This window comes from Rosa chinensis, chromosome 1 (genome assembly GCF_002994745.2).
Source record: "Rosa chinensis cultivar Old Blush chromosome 1, RchiOBHm-V2, whole genome shotgun sequence".
In the NCBI taxonomy this organism is placed as follows: Eukaryota; Viridiplantae; Streptophyta; class Magnoliopsida; order Rosales; family Rosaceae; genus Rosa; species Rosa chinensis.
Genome location: NC_037088.1, coordinates 42,823,337 through 42,839,942, shown reverse-complemented (window position 1 = coordinate 42,839,942; position 16,606 = coordinate 42,823,337). Strand labels below are relative to the sequence as shown.

At 37.2% G+C, this 16,606-nt stretch overlaps 1 protein-coding gene across 2 annotated transcripts; it reads right to left on the bottom strand.

The window, feature by feature from the left end:
* Positions 1 to 7,171: 7,171 nt before the first annotated feature.
* LOC112176936 (arginase 1, mitochondrial) lies at positions 7,172 to 15,862 on the bottom strand. Of its 2 annotated transcripts, none has more exons than XM_040514815.1 (6): positions 15,603 to 15,862; positions 15,348 to 15,507; positions 15,085 to 15,218; positions 8,597 to 8,806; positions 7,932 to 8,042; positions 7,172 to 7,686 (listed from the first exon to the last, which is right to left on the bottom strand). In XM_040514815.1, exons 1-6 carry the CDS (start codon positions 15,741 to 15,743, stop codon positions 7,426 to 7,428), a joined length of 1,017 nt encoding a protein of 338 aa, XP_040370749.1. In that variant the 5' UTR covers positions 15,744 to 15,862; the 3' UTR covers positions 7,172 to 7,425. The 2 variants fall into 2 exon arrangements, with proteins under 2 accessions (XP_040370749.1, XP_024170851.1); XM_024315083.2 differs by lacking the exons at positions 15,085 to 15,218; positions 15,348 to 15,507; positions 15,603 to 15,862 and adding exons at positions 9,945 to 10,078; positions 10,208 to 10,367; positions 10,463 to 10,737.
* Positions 15,863 to 16,606: the final 744 nt, after the last annotated feature.

Genomic DNA, 16,606 nt, shown 5'->3' with positions numbered 1-16,606 from the left:
GCTTGTCTAATAAATATATTCAGACTTCCAAAACATATGTTAATTAGGCCTTTAAGGTGTAATAGCACTAATTTATGGAGATCAATTTTTGAATATTTAATTACTTCATTTGCATTGATTAGATTTTGCAGCCTCTCACCATGTGTTTTTCATATTATTGTGTTTTTTTTTTGGGTCAAAATTTCTCTATTTCTGGGGGTGTATTGTATTTTGATTTGTGCAGATTTTTTTTAAATGACAGACTTTTTAAAAAGTTGATAAACTGTTATTAATTTCTTAAAACCATTTATTTTAGCAACAAACTTTTATTGATTCATGAAAATCTATAGACTTTATTATGAATGAATTCTACAGATTTCCTAACATATACAAAATATAAAACCAAAAACAAAACCAATGCAACCCAAACACAAAATAAGGTAATAACTCGTTGTCTCTTCAATGCTCAAGTATCTTCTAATAGAAATTGACTCAAATGAATGATTGTTACTTTGTCCAGCTAGTTTGTTCTCATTCTTAATCTCCCAACGATATAAAGATACAATATAGATCACTTGATGTTTATGATTAATTATTCTCATCAATTTTGTTTTCGCGCATTAACATATATCATAACAATATTGGTCAATGTTTTGATCTATAATCAATCAATTGAAATCCAATTGTTGAACCTTTCTTTGAACCATTATATAACTTCAAATCGATGAGAATAATTAATAAAATAAAATTTAGTATGTCATAGCAACACTATTCAAGGTTTTAGGGGCAGACCCCAATATTTTAGTTTTAGGGTTTCATAAATATTTCTATTGCTATCAGGGTTCGAAGTATCACAATTGAAAAACAAAAAAAATCACATGCAACAGCTACAATGAACATGTTAGGTATCAAAAAATGTTGATATCATAAAATATTAGAGAAAATTAACACAAAAAAATCAAGAAAGAGAGATGATGAAGGACCAACCTCTTCATGCAGAGAGAAGAACTTTGATAGATTTTTTTTTTTTTTTGAAGAGAGAACTTTAATAGACTTTTTCAAATCTTTGGTCTGGAGGCTGGAAAATTATTGGAGTTTGATATGTATAGTTAACACTATAAAGTCCCTGATTTTCTAATTCCATAAGTATGAATGATATTTTGAATACCTCTTTACTTTTATTCATTTTTAAAAGTCTTAATTGAATACCCCTAGATTTAGGTGAAATTCATGGAGTCTTTAAAAATTCTAATTGAATACCTTAAGACTTTCATGGACTGCTAAAAATCTATAATGAATACACCCAGACTTTTAAATTCCACAGATTTCTTTAAAAGTTCCACTAATTCCATATACAATACACAAAAAACCAATGATTTAAGATGTTAATTGAGATGGTTTTCATTCTCAAAACCAAATTGATCAAATATGAATGTATGTATCAGTCAATTGCAATTTGCAGGGGTGTTTCAAATTTACTGTTGATAAAAAGAAAATACTTGCGTCAACAAACTAAAGAGGAATATTACTTGCTGTTTACTCTATTGATGGAAGATGATACTATGAGCTATTGTTTGTAGGACGTGACATTGTGAAGAGTTTTAGAGTTCATTTTGTAACATCAGTGTACTAATAAACTTGTAATCCGAAATAGTTTTATAAATGCAATATATTTTGAATTTGAATTCAAATAATATGGTTATTTAGAGTAATTCATCAGACAAAAATAATGAAGTTACAAGACAGTTTCTTGATGGAAGAAACTACCTTAACTGCTTTTCTGATATAAAGTGGATTACAACGTCCTCATTGATCCTTGCTAGAGCACCACACCTCAATCAAATTGTCCCATTAATAATCTGAGATCAAGGGTGAATCTAGGAGAAGAACAATGGATGGAGGCAATAGATTTTGTCAGTTTCCTATACCCCTTTTAATCTGTTTTAAAGTCACATTGTTTCACTGCAATATTTGTGGATCTAGTTAGCATCTCTACGATCCCTTTATCTTGATTTCAATTTATATTGCTTGCTGCTATATATATATATATATATATATATATATATATATATATATATGTACTTACTGTGTTATAGCCTTATAGGATCATACGCATCCTAACTTAGGATCAAAATAACATATCAATCCTATGTTTGTTGTAGTTGATCTTTTGTTCATGTAAATTTACAGATATTAGGATAGATATACTGTTGCAATCCTAAATTAGGATGTGACTACTACTACACTCCTAACATGCATATTACAGTATATTTGTTTACATATGCTTATTCTGAGATAGTTTATGACACTCATTTTGTGTAAATTCTAACATTGTTGAGTTCACTGATTAAGATAATGTCATTCTCACCTGGAGATCCTTCCTTCCTAGTAAAATCAGATTGACTATACACTTCAGCTAGACTAGCTATCTAGCACATGCAATACCTTGTAGCTAGGTTATCAAGACCGCTGAGGTCATTGAGGAATGAGGACTCACGTACTGCTTCGATCGATCTCACCGTCTCCTATTACATATATGAGTTTCTTAATTAGTTGGAAAGACAAGACTAAAGCTTTGTACAATTAATTTGAAATATCTATGGGTACGTAAAGAAAGTAACCAAATTTGAAAACATAGTGGATAAGAAAGATTGAGGATTGCAAAGAATTGGTCTTAATTATAAGATTTCCCAATGACCCCGTCCAGCTGCATGCAGCTTGGGAAGGTCTGAAAGGATTATAACTAGCTTGAATTTGTAAACGAATATTCTAGGAAAATCAATGCCAAATACCAAGTCGAAGGCGATAGAATCATAGAACTTATACTTAAGAATCCACTAAGCAACTAAATTTAGAAAACAACTGAATATCACACTACCAGCCAGCAAGCATCCTTTGGCCTTGGGTTCTCCCAAAGCACCCAATCATCGGTTTGGTAAAAACAAAACTACGGATCCCTTTGATCTTTTGGTAGACACCAAAGTCCGATCATTGTTTTGGTTAAAACCAAAAGTGTTCATTGAATCTTTTGGTAGACCCCAAAGACGCATATTATTGTTTTCGTAAAAATAAAAACTGACCAATTAACTTTTTGGTACAAACCAAATTAATCCTTCTAATTAGACCAGAAGGAAAATTAGTAAATGACAAGATCAATATTGTCACAAAGGTGACTGACAAGAGCCTACATCCTATCCTCTAGGAACCCGACTCTATTTATACCATAAATTCATTGCTCTTCATCCTCTCCCTGCAATCCCTAACAACAAATATCTCTTGCTGGGAGTAACTGAGAATTGGGATGCGGAGGCAAAGCCCTTGTAATGTCACAGTGTGCTTCATCAACATGAATCTGCAGTTCGTGAACAGATCATCATCATTTTGCTCGATGCATTCCAACCATCATGACATTGTGATGTTCGTTGTTTCGATCCTCCTGACCTTGGTCCAGATCAGATTTCCATCGGAAAATTTGTTCCACACACACCACAAGACCATGGTGGTTGTCATGTCTAGCTTGCTAATTTATTGCCTTGCGTTTGGGGTTATACGCCGTAATGATACTATTTTTAGTCATAGATTTGGTACTAGTGAATATAATTGGTGCTGCATGGCCATGGTGGTGTTTGCTTCTGTCTCAGTTGCTTCACTCCTGTCACTTTTGTTTCCACATTTTCCACATTCTTCTTCTAAGCCTGTGCTTTACCTTCTATGGGTGGGTCAGCTGCTGCTGGTGCTAGGCTTGCTAAGGAAACTGGTGCTGCAGCTAGTGAAAAAAATCCTTCCTCCGTTAAGCTTAAGGAGGAGATCACGACTTTTACCATTGACCACATCGGATGTGTCACCGCCGGTATTCAATATTGGGTACCTCTATTGGCATAGCCAGTCACCGCCAATATACAATACAGAGTCCCGCTATTGGAATGACCACTGGTTTTTTGCAATGTAAATGGCGATACATTCTGTAGTGTTCCAGATTATACATCAAAGATTTTCATAACCGGTACCACATGTGCCATATATACATAGTCGATCATGTATCAGAGAATTTTCGGTTAATGACCGAAGAATTGAAATACCTGCATCAAATATCTTATCCTAGAGAGTTGTGACATGTATTAGTACAAGTATTGTGAGTGAGACTCTAATGATGATTTTTAAATCAATGGTTGTATGAATTGTATGTATCAATTAAATAAAACACTCATCCAACCATTAATTTAAAATTTTTCATGAAATCCACATTTTAAAGGTTGTAATAACTAAGAGTATTGATATTTTAATTAGTTATTAGGGAAAATGGTCCGTACGGTACCCCGTCTTTGGCTCCTTATAACTTTTGATACCTGACAAAAAATATATATATCAATACGGTACCTGAAGTTTTCTGCCCGACCGAGGATTGGTACATATGACCGTTAGCTCCGTTACTTCGTCTGCCAGCTGGCAATTTTGATCATAAAATGACCAATTTACCCTTTTTTTTTTTTTGAAATAACCCTTTTTTTTTTTTTCCTCAATTCTTTTTTGAACGTTTTTTCCTCAGTTCTCCTCCATTTTTGTAATTTTCAAGCTTCTTTTCATGGAATTACAAACCAAATTGATGCGAATCCTTCTGGGTTTTTACTACTCTTTGCATCACGAATCCATTGAGGTATGTTTTGAATCTTATGGTTTAATCTTTTGAGAATTCCCAAAATGTGGAATTTCTAGAGTTCTTGATGAATTTTCAAATTCGGGTAACGAATTGATTCGACCGAACATTGGGTATTGCTCTACTGTGTCTTACATTGATTCAAACGCATCATCTTCTCCAGACCATTGCCAAAAGAAGAAACCCAGAATTGGGGCATATTAACTTCATTTCTTGGATGCCTGAATAATGGCCTCGTTTCAGACTTTCAGTACATAAGCTATTTGGAATAGCTAGCAAATAAAACAGATAGCTGGGCCATAAGGAAGACTAAAATATCTCTAGCTAACAATGCAGCTATGCTCCTTGGATCTGGAGGCAATGCAAAAGAAACAGGGGCAATGAATTTATGCTCCTTGTAATGGCTGCACTAGAGTCACATAGTCTCTCACACACTCTAGAACCTTGATTTCGTTAACTGTTAAATTTCAATAAGGGGCTGAGAGCAAACGGAGCAAACTGACCCATCGCCATGGCCTCGTGTGCCACTGCCTTCCTCTGCAACCACGCCGCCGTATTAACCTCACCTTACTCGCCTCGAAAGACCAGAACCACCGCAAGAAGCCTCCGGAGGCGGAGGAGCTCTCTCAGACCAACCACCATCATTGCCAAGCAGGACCAGAAGACGGCGTTGTAGTACCGGAAGCTCGGCGACTCGGACCTCAAAATTAGCGAAATCAGTGAGCAAAAGTCGGAGAAATCTACCTCCGCGCGGGGCTCGATCTTCCTCGCTCCAGAGATGGTACTCTTTGTCGATGAAGAAGTCAAGGTCAGGCTCACGCACCCGGAAGTGCGTGACGGCGGAGCGCACCCAAGAGTCGACGTGGGAGATGTAGTACTGGTAGAAGATGAAAGAGAGGTGGAAGGTTTTGATCGGAGAATTGGGGCGGAGAATGAGAGCGCGATTGACGAACTCGGCGAAGCCATGGCTCGTGACGGGGAGGGGTTCGGCGTCGTTGACCGAGAAGAGGTGGTGGGAGAAGTCGAGGAAGGGGAGACGGGACCAAAGGGATCGCCATTGGCGGGAGACGAGGGAGTTGTGGATGGCCTCTAAGGTCGGAATCAAGGAGAGGATTTGGATCAAAATTTCGTCAGGAAGATCATTTAGGGTTCGATTGGGTTTGGATTTGGGGCTTGAATTTCAGTGCTGAGAGAGAGAGAGAGAGAGAGAGAGAGAGAGAGAGAGAGAGAGAGAGAGAGAGAGAGAGAGAGAGAGAGAGAGAAAGAGAGAGAGAGAGAGAAAAGCAGACGAAGGATAATGAGAGAGAGAGGAAAAATGCTTAGAGAAAAAAAAATTAATTGATATGTGAATGGACGAAAGTACCCTTGTAAATTTGCCAGCTGGCAAGTTCCGTAACGGAGGTAACGGCCATATGTACCAATTTTCGGTCGAGCAGAGAACTTCAGGTATCGTATTGATATATTTTTTTTGTCAGGTATCAAAAGTTATAAGGAGCCAAAAGCGAGGTACCGTACGGACCATTTTCCCTAGTTATTATAGATAAATGAATTATATTTTAAATTAACGAGACAATCGTCATCCTTCTTGGTGAATCCGTCGACACATATACCTCATATAAACCATCGTTCTTTAAAATTAACAAAGTTGGAATAGCACAAGCCGTTCTCAAGCAAGTCCGTAACTTGCCTCCTCCAACTCCTGATGCTCTCTTGATCGAACTCATAGGATGATAGGAGAAAAAATTTGGTTAGTGTAACGGTCTAACACTAATGTTGAAAGGCAATTATTAAGCTGGCAGAGTGGACCCCTTTAAATCCACCTTATCCTGTAAAACACATTACAATGTCTATGCATTGTTGCGAACTCAGATGATAGCTCAATCAGAGACTCCAAGTCTTATCATTGGTTCATCATTTGGACTCCAAGTCTTATCATTGGTTCATCATTTGGATGCAATCAATAAACTTTATTGTTTGGTCTTGTAAACTCATTGTTCATATCCATACATATACTTGCTGTTCCATTGATGTTGCTTTCAGAACCTTCTTGGCAGCCTATGCTATACCACCTGTGGGTGAGTCAGTTGCTGCTAGTGCTAGACTTGCTCTGGGAACTGGTGCTGCTAGCGACCACATTCCTTTCTCCTCAGGGTGCAAGGAGGAGAACACAACTTTTAGCCCTGACCTCGATAGAGTCACCACCGATGGTCAATACTCGATAGTCGATAGTAGGTCTTGCTAGTAAAATGACCGGTGGGTTTTTGGCATGTGTAAATAATGTAAAATTAGACTTGTATTTTGTTTAAATGAAACAGTGTAATGTCAAAAGATGAACAATATTTTGAAAGCTCAACGAAATACAGCCAAGTTGATTCTCTCTATCTTCATCTCTACACGCTGCACTGAGCCATGTATCAGATGCATCTCTAATGCATCAAGGAATTGTTCTAGTTATAAGGGTATGGTAGTAATGTGCAAGTCCGGTCTATAAGAAGAGCACGACCATCATTTACACCGACTAAAACAGAGGAATACTTGAAAATAATTCGATGATTTCGATCCTTCTTATTAACTATAACACAGTAAATCCGCCATCAACTTCTAACTACTTGTTGAATAATCAAATTGTGAAACTGCTTATTTTCATTAAACAAAGAGATAAAAGATTAACAGATGCTTGTTTGCTCTTTAATTTGGTATCAGATTAGGCATAGACGTTACTACTGAAATATTATGCTTGGAATGAGTTCATGCTAGAAGCTTGGTGTCTCCAGATATTCCCAAGGATTATATCATTTTGATATCTTTGCAGACAATTCTCTCACCAGTTTAGCAGCTACCATTGCAGTCATCCCATCAACAGTATCGCGCTGTGGATTGAATTCAACGACATCTGCAGCAACCACATCACCTTGGAGATTGTGCAGTATGTTGAGAACATCACGGAAGGAGAGACCCCCTGGCTCAATGTGTGATACTCCTGGAGCAAAGGCAGGATCAAGGCAATCTACATCTATCGAGATATAGACACCCTTCACACCTTCCCCTAGTTTCTGTCAAACAAAATTTTCTTAACGTTTACCCTCACTATGAATAGCATGCAATCATCTCATTTTGACAGTGTGGTATCATGACATCATCTTCTGAAACCACATGAATTAACTTTTGATGGTACCATTATTTGACTATTTACCAAGCAATTTTTGCAAACCTTTTGTCAAGTCCATGTGTGTGTTTGTCACCTCATAAATGGATGCATTTTAAACTTGACATCAAAGCCATAGAGAGGGAGATATACCAGGTTTTCCAAAAAGTCACGATCTCTTGAAAAGGTTCGCATTTCATATTGCTCAACACCAAATCTTTTTCCTTGTTCACGCCCTTCATGGTTAATTGAGCGAATACCAACCTGAAAATTCAGCAACCAAGTTCATTGGGTTAACTGCAAACTCTGGATATCAACTGAAGCAGGGCATGGGGTGGATAACAGAGAAACTATATTTGGGAAGATACTGAAGGTGATGAAGCCATACTGGAAAATATTTTGCCCACTCAACATGGGATAGCTACAGGATAGCAACCAAGTTCAATGGGTAACAGGATAGCTAAAGCAAATATCCTGGACCATTCAGCAGACCACAGTTGAGTGAAGAAACAAAACACAAATCTCCATCACCTTCTGTGACTTCCCAAATAGATCCTAGGAGATGGGAACAAAAGGGCAATTTGGCTGAGAATGTTCACAAACTTTCCCACAGGTGATGCAAAACTCCTATCAGGTGCTACAGTAATCAGGAATTGTACACACACCTAGTCAGGTTTGGTGAAAATAATAAAGATATCACAAAATTGTGAATAATCTCCTTTAATCAGTTTATATTTGGTTCCTTAAGCATTTGATTAAATAGTGGGACTAAAGTTGTGAGGTCTATAGACACAATCTATTCATAGATAAGAATTTACCTGCAAAAGTCGCCGAGCATAACCACCCTCCATAATTCGAGCAAAAGAAGATGCATGTGAGTATTTATTACCTTCAAAGGCGTGATAAATATCAGGATGGGCATCAAGATGAAGTACGTCCACAGGTCCCCCAAGCTTCTCAGAGACAGCTCTTACAACAGGATACGAAATTGAGTGATCACCACCTAATACTAATGGCCGCAGTGGAGCCTGAAATGGCAAAATAAAAATATTCATCTAATACACCAAAAGGTGGCTGCTATATTCATTGCAATGAGAAATCCCACACTGAATAAGAAGAGCGGTCATAATATCTGTGAAGGTTTCCCAGAAATTTCAGATCCCAAACCTCCAGGAATCCAGTTAAACCAGATACATATTACGTTGGATGGAACATCAGTAAAAAACTCAACAGGAGATTAGTGTTGCCTACTGACGTAAACTGACTTTTCCATGCTTCTTTGTTGGGCATGAAGATCTCAAAATATTAACCCAGATACTTAGTAGATCATTCTAACAATTGGAAGAAGAGTCTGCCTAGAAACTTGTAATTCAATATTGCAGCAAAGAAGGAAAGTCTGAGGTTTAGAAACTGCAAAATGAAGGAAGTATTTTTCTCTTTTGATCCTATCATATAAACTATATGAGAAATTGGCTAAATGAGCTTGTAATGTATTTAACACCAAGAACATCACAATTATAAATGAAGTACTCTAAGATCTTCAAATTGAGTTATAAGTACTTTTAATCCGTTCAAAGGATCTCATTTTCTAGTGCAGTAATAGGAAATGAAAATTTCTATAGAGATCTTGAGAAGTTTGAGCAAAACCAGTTCAGTCTCAGTTAAAAAGAGAAAGATAAGCATCCAGTGATCCTGTAGCCCATAGTTTGTGTGGCCCTGAACTGAATGCTATCATATATACTGCAGGGATGACGGCATAATAAAAGCATCCTCCAAAGCATGGACCTGGATGGCATAGTTTATAAGTGTTTAAAACTTTGAACTGTGCTAAGCCAGCTTCAAAGCATGTCCTAAAAAGCTCAGCTTTGAAGCATAAGAAAATTGCAAGCAATTAAAAGATTAAACCAAAAAAAAACCCTCAAGGCAGGCTACAGAGTATGTGACATATTTGTAGTTCAACCAATTGTGCTCAAACACAGTTCTACATAATAAAATAAAGCTACTTTGGCACATTAAGCTACTCTCGTGGACAGCTAGACAAAGACAGAACAATGGGGAGCTATTAAAATTGGCAAAGCTGATTTCAGAGTTATCAAGCTAGCAGAGCATAACGTTCACATCTACTAAAACAGAGAAGAGCATGACTGGTGAGAAATGACAACCTACCTCTTCCATCACTAGCTTGACAGACTCCCCTATCACATTCATCAATCTATCATCATCCACTCCACAGTCTCGAATCTCTTGCACAGGCACATCGCCGACATCAGTTAGCACCCGCGGGTCCTTCAGTTCCTTCCCTGCATTACAAGGTGCACCATGATCACTCTCACCACCAAACAACATTACAAACAAAAAGAACCGCACATCTTTCATTATTATACCATATTGTTATCAATAATGTTCAACAATTAAAAACTCTTGGATACCTTCTTCAGTTGTAGAGTTTGTGCTCCCGCACCAAATAGCCTCCCGAATCCTCGGAGGAGCAAAAGCCGGGCCTTGCAGAAACGACGAGTTATGTCCCAAAGGAACCCCCAGAAGCGAAGAAGACGCCACGGCCCCACCTAAAGCACGCACCAGCTCTCCCTAAAACCAAAAACAAAACCCAACCCAGTTCACCAATTCTGATTCCAACATCAACCACGTACAACCAGAATCACAAACACAGAGAAAGCACGTACCTTGAGCTTGGCTCTCTCACGAATAAGAGTGAGGGAGGCATCTATGACCCTGTTCTGACCCTTGTGTATCAAATCAGTTGGGACGTTCGGAGCGTTTAGTTTCTGCAAGTAGTGGATTCCTCTCCTCCCGATTATTGACATTTCTGAGAAGAGAGATGGGTGCCAGAGTCGAAACCAGAGTCAGTGAGTGGGTGAAGGAGGAAGAGAAACGTGAAGGTTTGAGCTTTCTTGGTTTTCAGAGGATTAGATTTGTAATGTAATAATATTGAATTAGAATGGTGAGTTGCCGAGTCACATGGCAATCATTCTAACGTTGGAGAAAGAAACAAATCCTGGAAAAGTGGAAACTGACATCACGCGCTTCGAGGCGGTGGGTGTTTCTGTGGCATGCTGTTAAAAGCTGCCGCAGTCCGCAGCCCCAATGAGTGACGTCGGGACTTTGAGAGTTGGGTCTGTGTCTGCTTCCCAAGCCCAATCAGAATGGCTATTCTTTTTCTTGGACTATTTACCTGAATTGAGTATACACAAAGGGGTTAGAAAACTGCATGGAGGCGTGGAGCTGAAGCTTTTTTCAAAGAGATGCAGTAAAGCTTGGCTTACGTCTTCTCTAATACAAGGTTTAAAGTCTATATTGTAGACCATGGTTCAACAAAATTCATAAATTTGGTCTATTACAAAAATATTTCACGAATGTGTAAAGTCTATATTTAGACCACCATTTAGATCAAGCAGTTGGCCCACTTCAACTTACATGATTGATTCAAAATTCAAATTATAGCTCCCATACATATTAAAAATAATAAAATATATTAAAGTCTATAATTTAGACCTCGAACAATTGGAGTTGCAAAAATTATAGACCTTACTATTTGGATGAAAATACCTTTCAAAAGTCTAAAATTTTAGACCGTAACGATTGGAGATAGCCTTAGGCTTACACATATAGACACAGGGTTACAAAGATAAATATTACATATATACCAACATGCAAGCTTGATGCATAATTACATGTACTGTAACACCATATATATACTTACACACATATATTTCTTCTGAGATTTTTTTTCTTCTCTACCGTGTTTTCCCTTCATTATATTGATTCAAGCACTATATATATATATACATACACACACACACACACATATTTACATGTACTACTACACTTGTAAGAAAAAGAATACTCAAAATTGACACAACTACAAAAGCTGTTCTGGACACCAGAGACCAAACTATGATACATACTTCAAGAATAAACAAAACCCAAAGTAATTAATACAAGATAAAGATAAAATCTGCATACATGGGGACAAAATAAAATTGGATATACTACATGTGAACAAAAAGAAGTGGATCTGCTGCATATACTATCCCTTTGTCTTTTTGAAAATATTTTGGCTGCAAGACAATTATTATTTTGCACTTTTGCATTTATTGACAATTGCCTCTAGAGATAATAACTTTATTATGTTGTGATAGTTTTTATAATTACATTGAAGTTGCAGTACCTTTTAAGTCATTAGGCTAACATGTTTTGTTAGAGCAAGTTCAGCCGTAGTCAAGAAATGTCAAGGTCGAAAAGTCAAGAATTCGACCAGTCAAGTTACTGTTTACTGCCACTGGACATGGGTTTGCACCCGTTTTTTTTTTCTTGACCAGTCAAGACTGTTCATATATATATATTGGTTATTAATTGTTTGCCATTGGATCTTCTGCTTAATTAAAATGGACCGCTGGGATTTCATGACAGTTACCCACATTTTTCATGCTTGTAGGGTGGAGTGATGATGTCAGCCACGTTATGGCTTGGGCCCAGCTGGCAGCCCCTCAAACCCAATCAAAAATTTAGTCATGCTGTTGCCTTTTTCTTTAGCCTCAGTCAATAAAAGCCAACAATTGGCTGGGCAAGCTTCAACCGGTAGAAGCCACAATTTCAACTTTGATGATTGCCACCTCACCAAATCCATGCTTTGCCCGGTCAAAGAGGAACCAGTGAACGTGCTCTTAGTGTAACTAGTGTGAAGTGACTGCACCCGCTGTTAGTGTAACTAGTGTAGAGTGATTGCACAAGTTGCAACATTATTTTTCTGGGTTTGAAATTTTGGAGCAATTGTTCAATTTTAGTGAAATAGATTTGAAAATTGCAATGAAAATAGTGGTGATTAAGGATAATGAGAAATCTTACGATAGTTTTTTGTAATTATATGGAAGTTACACTATCCTTAGAGCATTAACAATGGGGACTCAAATTTGGGTCCAAAACCTAAATTTGAGTCCAAAAGTAATGGATTGAAGTTGCAATGGGTCGGAATAATTTGGACTTATATATGTCGGAGATCCAAATAAAAGATCAAATCTGATCCAAGAGAGGACCCAAAAAAATTGGACCCAAATCTGGTGCGACCCACCATGTTGCATTGCTGATGCATGCAAGTGGGCTATGGGATTAGAAAAGCCTGGGCCCCTCAATTTTTCCTCTTTCTGTTTTGAACTAAGGGTCATGATTGAATATTTAATTCAATCTAACGGCCAGAAATTGATTCAATCAATTATATAAAAAATTTTGTTTTACAGTTTTTTTTTTTAGAAATGTAAAATTTTCAATTTTACTGATAAAATAGCAGTTTTTCAACGGCTTTCTGATGAATTTTTTTTATTTTTAATGTTGCAACGGTTATGTTTAGAAAAAAAAATAATTACTTTTTCTATATATATAAACTCATTTTTCTCACCCCACTTTCCCTTCTTCAATTTAGTTTTCATTTGCCTCTTTCATTCCTTACTCTCACTCTATTGTTCTTCAAAAAAAAAAAAATTCAATATGGAGAATTCTGAAAAGCCAATAAGAAGGCTTGCATTCTCCGGTCCAGAAGATGACGCACTATGCAAGACATTTTTGTATGTAAGTCAAGATTCTGCTATTGGGTCTGGGCAAACAAAGATTGTATTTTGGCAACGAATTCATGCAAAATGGGAAGAATTGTATGTTGCAAAAATAGGGCTTGCCCCAAAGAGATATCCAGGTAGCCTCCGTTCTCGATTCAAAACTATAAAAACTCAATGTACTAAATATGCTGCAAGAGTAACAGAGACAAAACGAAGACGGATTAGCGGTTTTATTGAAGCTGACATTGTGAGTTTTGTTCATCCACAATATTTTAATTTATTGTTCATTGTGAGTTTTGTGAGTAATTAGTGTTGATATGTGTATATTTTTTTGGTAGATGGAAAAAGCAAATATAAGCTTCAAAAATAAGGAGAAAATTGTGTTTTCTCATCATCATTGTTGGAGATATTTGAAAAATGCTATTACATGGAAAATTCCCGCGGGAACCAATAACAACTCAAACAACGGCAATTCATCGTCGCAGTTTACCGAAACAGAAGAAACACACACTTCACTTGATGGAGATGGAGATGGAGATGAAGAGCCACCGGTTAGTATTTCAGCCACTAACCCGAATCAAAGGCCCATCGGGAAAAAGGCTGCAAAGAGGAAGATTATTGAAGAGGGGTGTTAATGTTAGAAACCAAAGGCTCTAATTAACGTTAAAGAAAGAGAGAGAGAGAGAGAGAGAGAGAGAGAGAGAGAGAGAGAGAGAGAGAGAGAAGGAAGTTGGAACTTCAACCTCACCCCTTTCAATATTGCAGCAGTTGGAACTTCAGCAAAGAAGGAAAGTCTGAGGTTTAGAAACTGCAAAATGAAGGAAGTATTTTTCTCTTTTGATCCTATCATATAAGCTATATGAGAAATTGGCTAAATGAGCTTGTAATGTATTTAACACCAAGAACATCACAATTATAAATGAAGTACTCTAAGATCTTCAAATTGAGTTATAAGTACTTTTAATCCGTTCAAAGGATCTCATTTTCCAGTGCAGTAATAGGAAATGAAAATTTCTATAGAGATCTTGAGAAGTTTGAGCAAAACCAGTTCAGTCTCAGTTTAAAAGAGAAAGATAAGCATCCAGTGATCCTGTAGCCCATAGTTTGTGTGGCCCTGAACTGAATGCTATCATATATACTGCAGGGATGACGGCATAATAAAAGCATACTCCAAAGCATGGACCTGGATGGCATAGTTTATAAGTGTTTAAAACTTTGAACTGTGCTAAGCCAGCTTCAAAGCATGTCCTAAAAAGCTCAGCTTTGAAGCATAAGAAAATTGCAAGCAATTAAAAGATTAAACCAAAAAAAAACCCTCAAGGCAGGCTACAGAGTATGTGACATATTTGTAGTTCAACCAATTGTGCTCAAACACAGTTCTACATAATAAAATAAAGCTACTTAGGCACATTAAGCTACTCTCGTAGACAGCTAGACAAAGACAGAACAATGGGGAGCTATTAAAATTGGCAAAGCTGATTTCAGAGTTATCAAGCTAGCAGAGCATAACGTTCACGTACATCTACTAAAACAGAGAAGAGCATGACTGGTGAGACATAATCCTATGCCTTCCTGCAAGTATGTGAAAAAAAAACAAAATAGGAGTAGTCGCTATACTTTACAGTAAACTAGTCATGATGATTTTAAGCTTAATTTCCAGTCACAATTCTACCAATAGACCAACTTACAATCGGATAATAGCTTTTCCAATCATAAGATTTCAAGAAATGACAACCTACCTCTTCCATCACTAGCTTGACAGACTCCCCTATCACATTCATCAATCTATCATCATCCACTCCACAATCTCGAATCTCTTGCACAGGCACATCGCCCACATCAGTTAGCACCCGCGGGTCCTTCAGTTCCTTCCCTGCATTACAAGGTGCACCATGATCACTCTCACCACCAAACAACATTACAAACAAAAAGAACTGCACATCTTTCATTATTATACCATATTGTTATCAATAATGTTCAACAATTAAAAACTCTTGGATACCTTCTTCAGTTGTAGAGTTTGTGCTCCCGCACCAAATAGCCTCCCGAATCCTCGGAGGAGCAAAAGCCGGGCCTTGCAGAAACGACGAGTTATGTCCCAAAGGAACCCCCAGAAGCGAAGAAGACGCTACGGCCCCACCTAAAGCACGCACCAGCTCTCCCTAAAACCAAAAACAAAACCCAACCCAGTTCACCAATTCTGATTCCAACATCAACCACGTACAACCACAATCACAAACACTAAGAAAGCACGTACCTTGAGCTTGGCTTTCTCACGAATAAGAGTGAGGGAGGCATCTATGACCCTGTTCTGACCCTTGTGTATCAAATCAGTTGGGACGTTCGGAGAGTTTAGTTTCTGCAAGTAGTGGATTCCTCTCCTCCCGATTATTGACATTTCTGAGAAGAGAGATGGGTGCCAGAGTCGAAACCAGAGTCAGTGAGTGGGTGAAGGAGGAAAAGAAACGTGAAGGTTTGAGCTTTCTTGGTTTTCAGAGGATTAGATTTTATAATGTAATGTGGTTAGAAAACTGCATGGAGGCGTGGAGATGAAGGGTTTTTTCAAAGAGATGCTGTAAAGCTTGGCTTAGGCGTCCTCCAACTTATAGACCATGGTTGAACAAAATCCATCTCCAATCATAAATTTGGTCTATTACAAAAATATTTCACGGAGGTGTAAAATCTATATTTAGACCACCATTTAGATCAAGCAGTTGGCCCACTTCAACTTAATTCAAAACTCAAATTATAACTCTCATACATATTAAAAATAATAAAATATATTAAAATCTATAATTTAGACCTCAAACGATTGGAGTTGTAAAAATTATAGACCTTACTATTTGGATGAAAATACCTTTCAAAAGTCTAAAATTTTAGACCGTGACAATTAGAGATAGCCTTAGGCTTACACATATAGACACAGGGTTACAAAGATAAATATTACATATATACAACATGCAAACTTGATGCATAATTATATGTACTACTACACCATATATATACTTACATATATTTCTTCTGAGATTTTTTTTCTTCTCTGCCGTGTTTTCCATTCATTATATTGATTCAAGCACTATATATATATATATATATATATATATATATATATATTTACATGTACTACTACACTTGTAACAAAAAGAATACTCAAAATTGACATAACTACAAAAGTTATTTTGGACACCAGAGACTAAACTATGATACATACTTCAAGAAAAAACAAAACTCAAATTAATTAATACAAGATACAGATAAAAT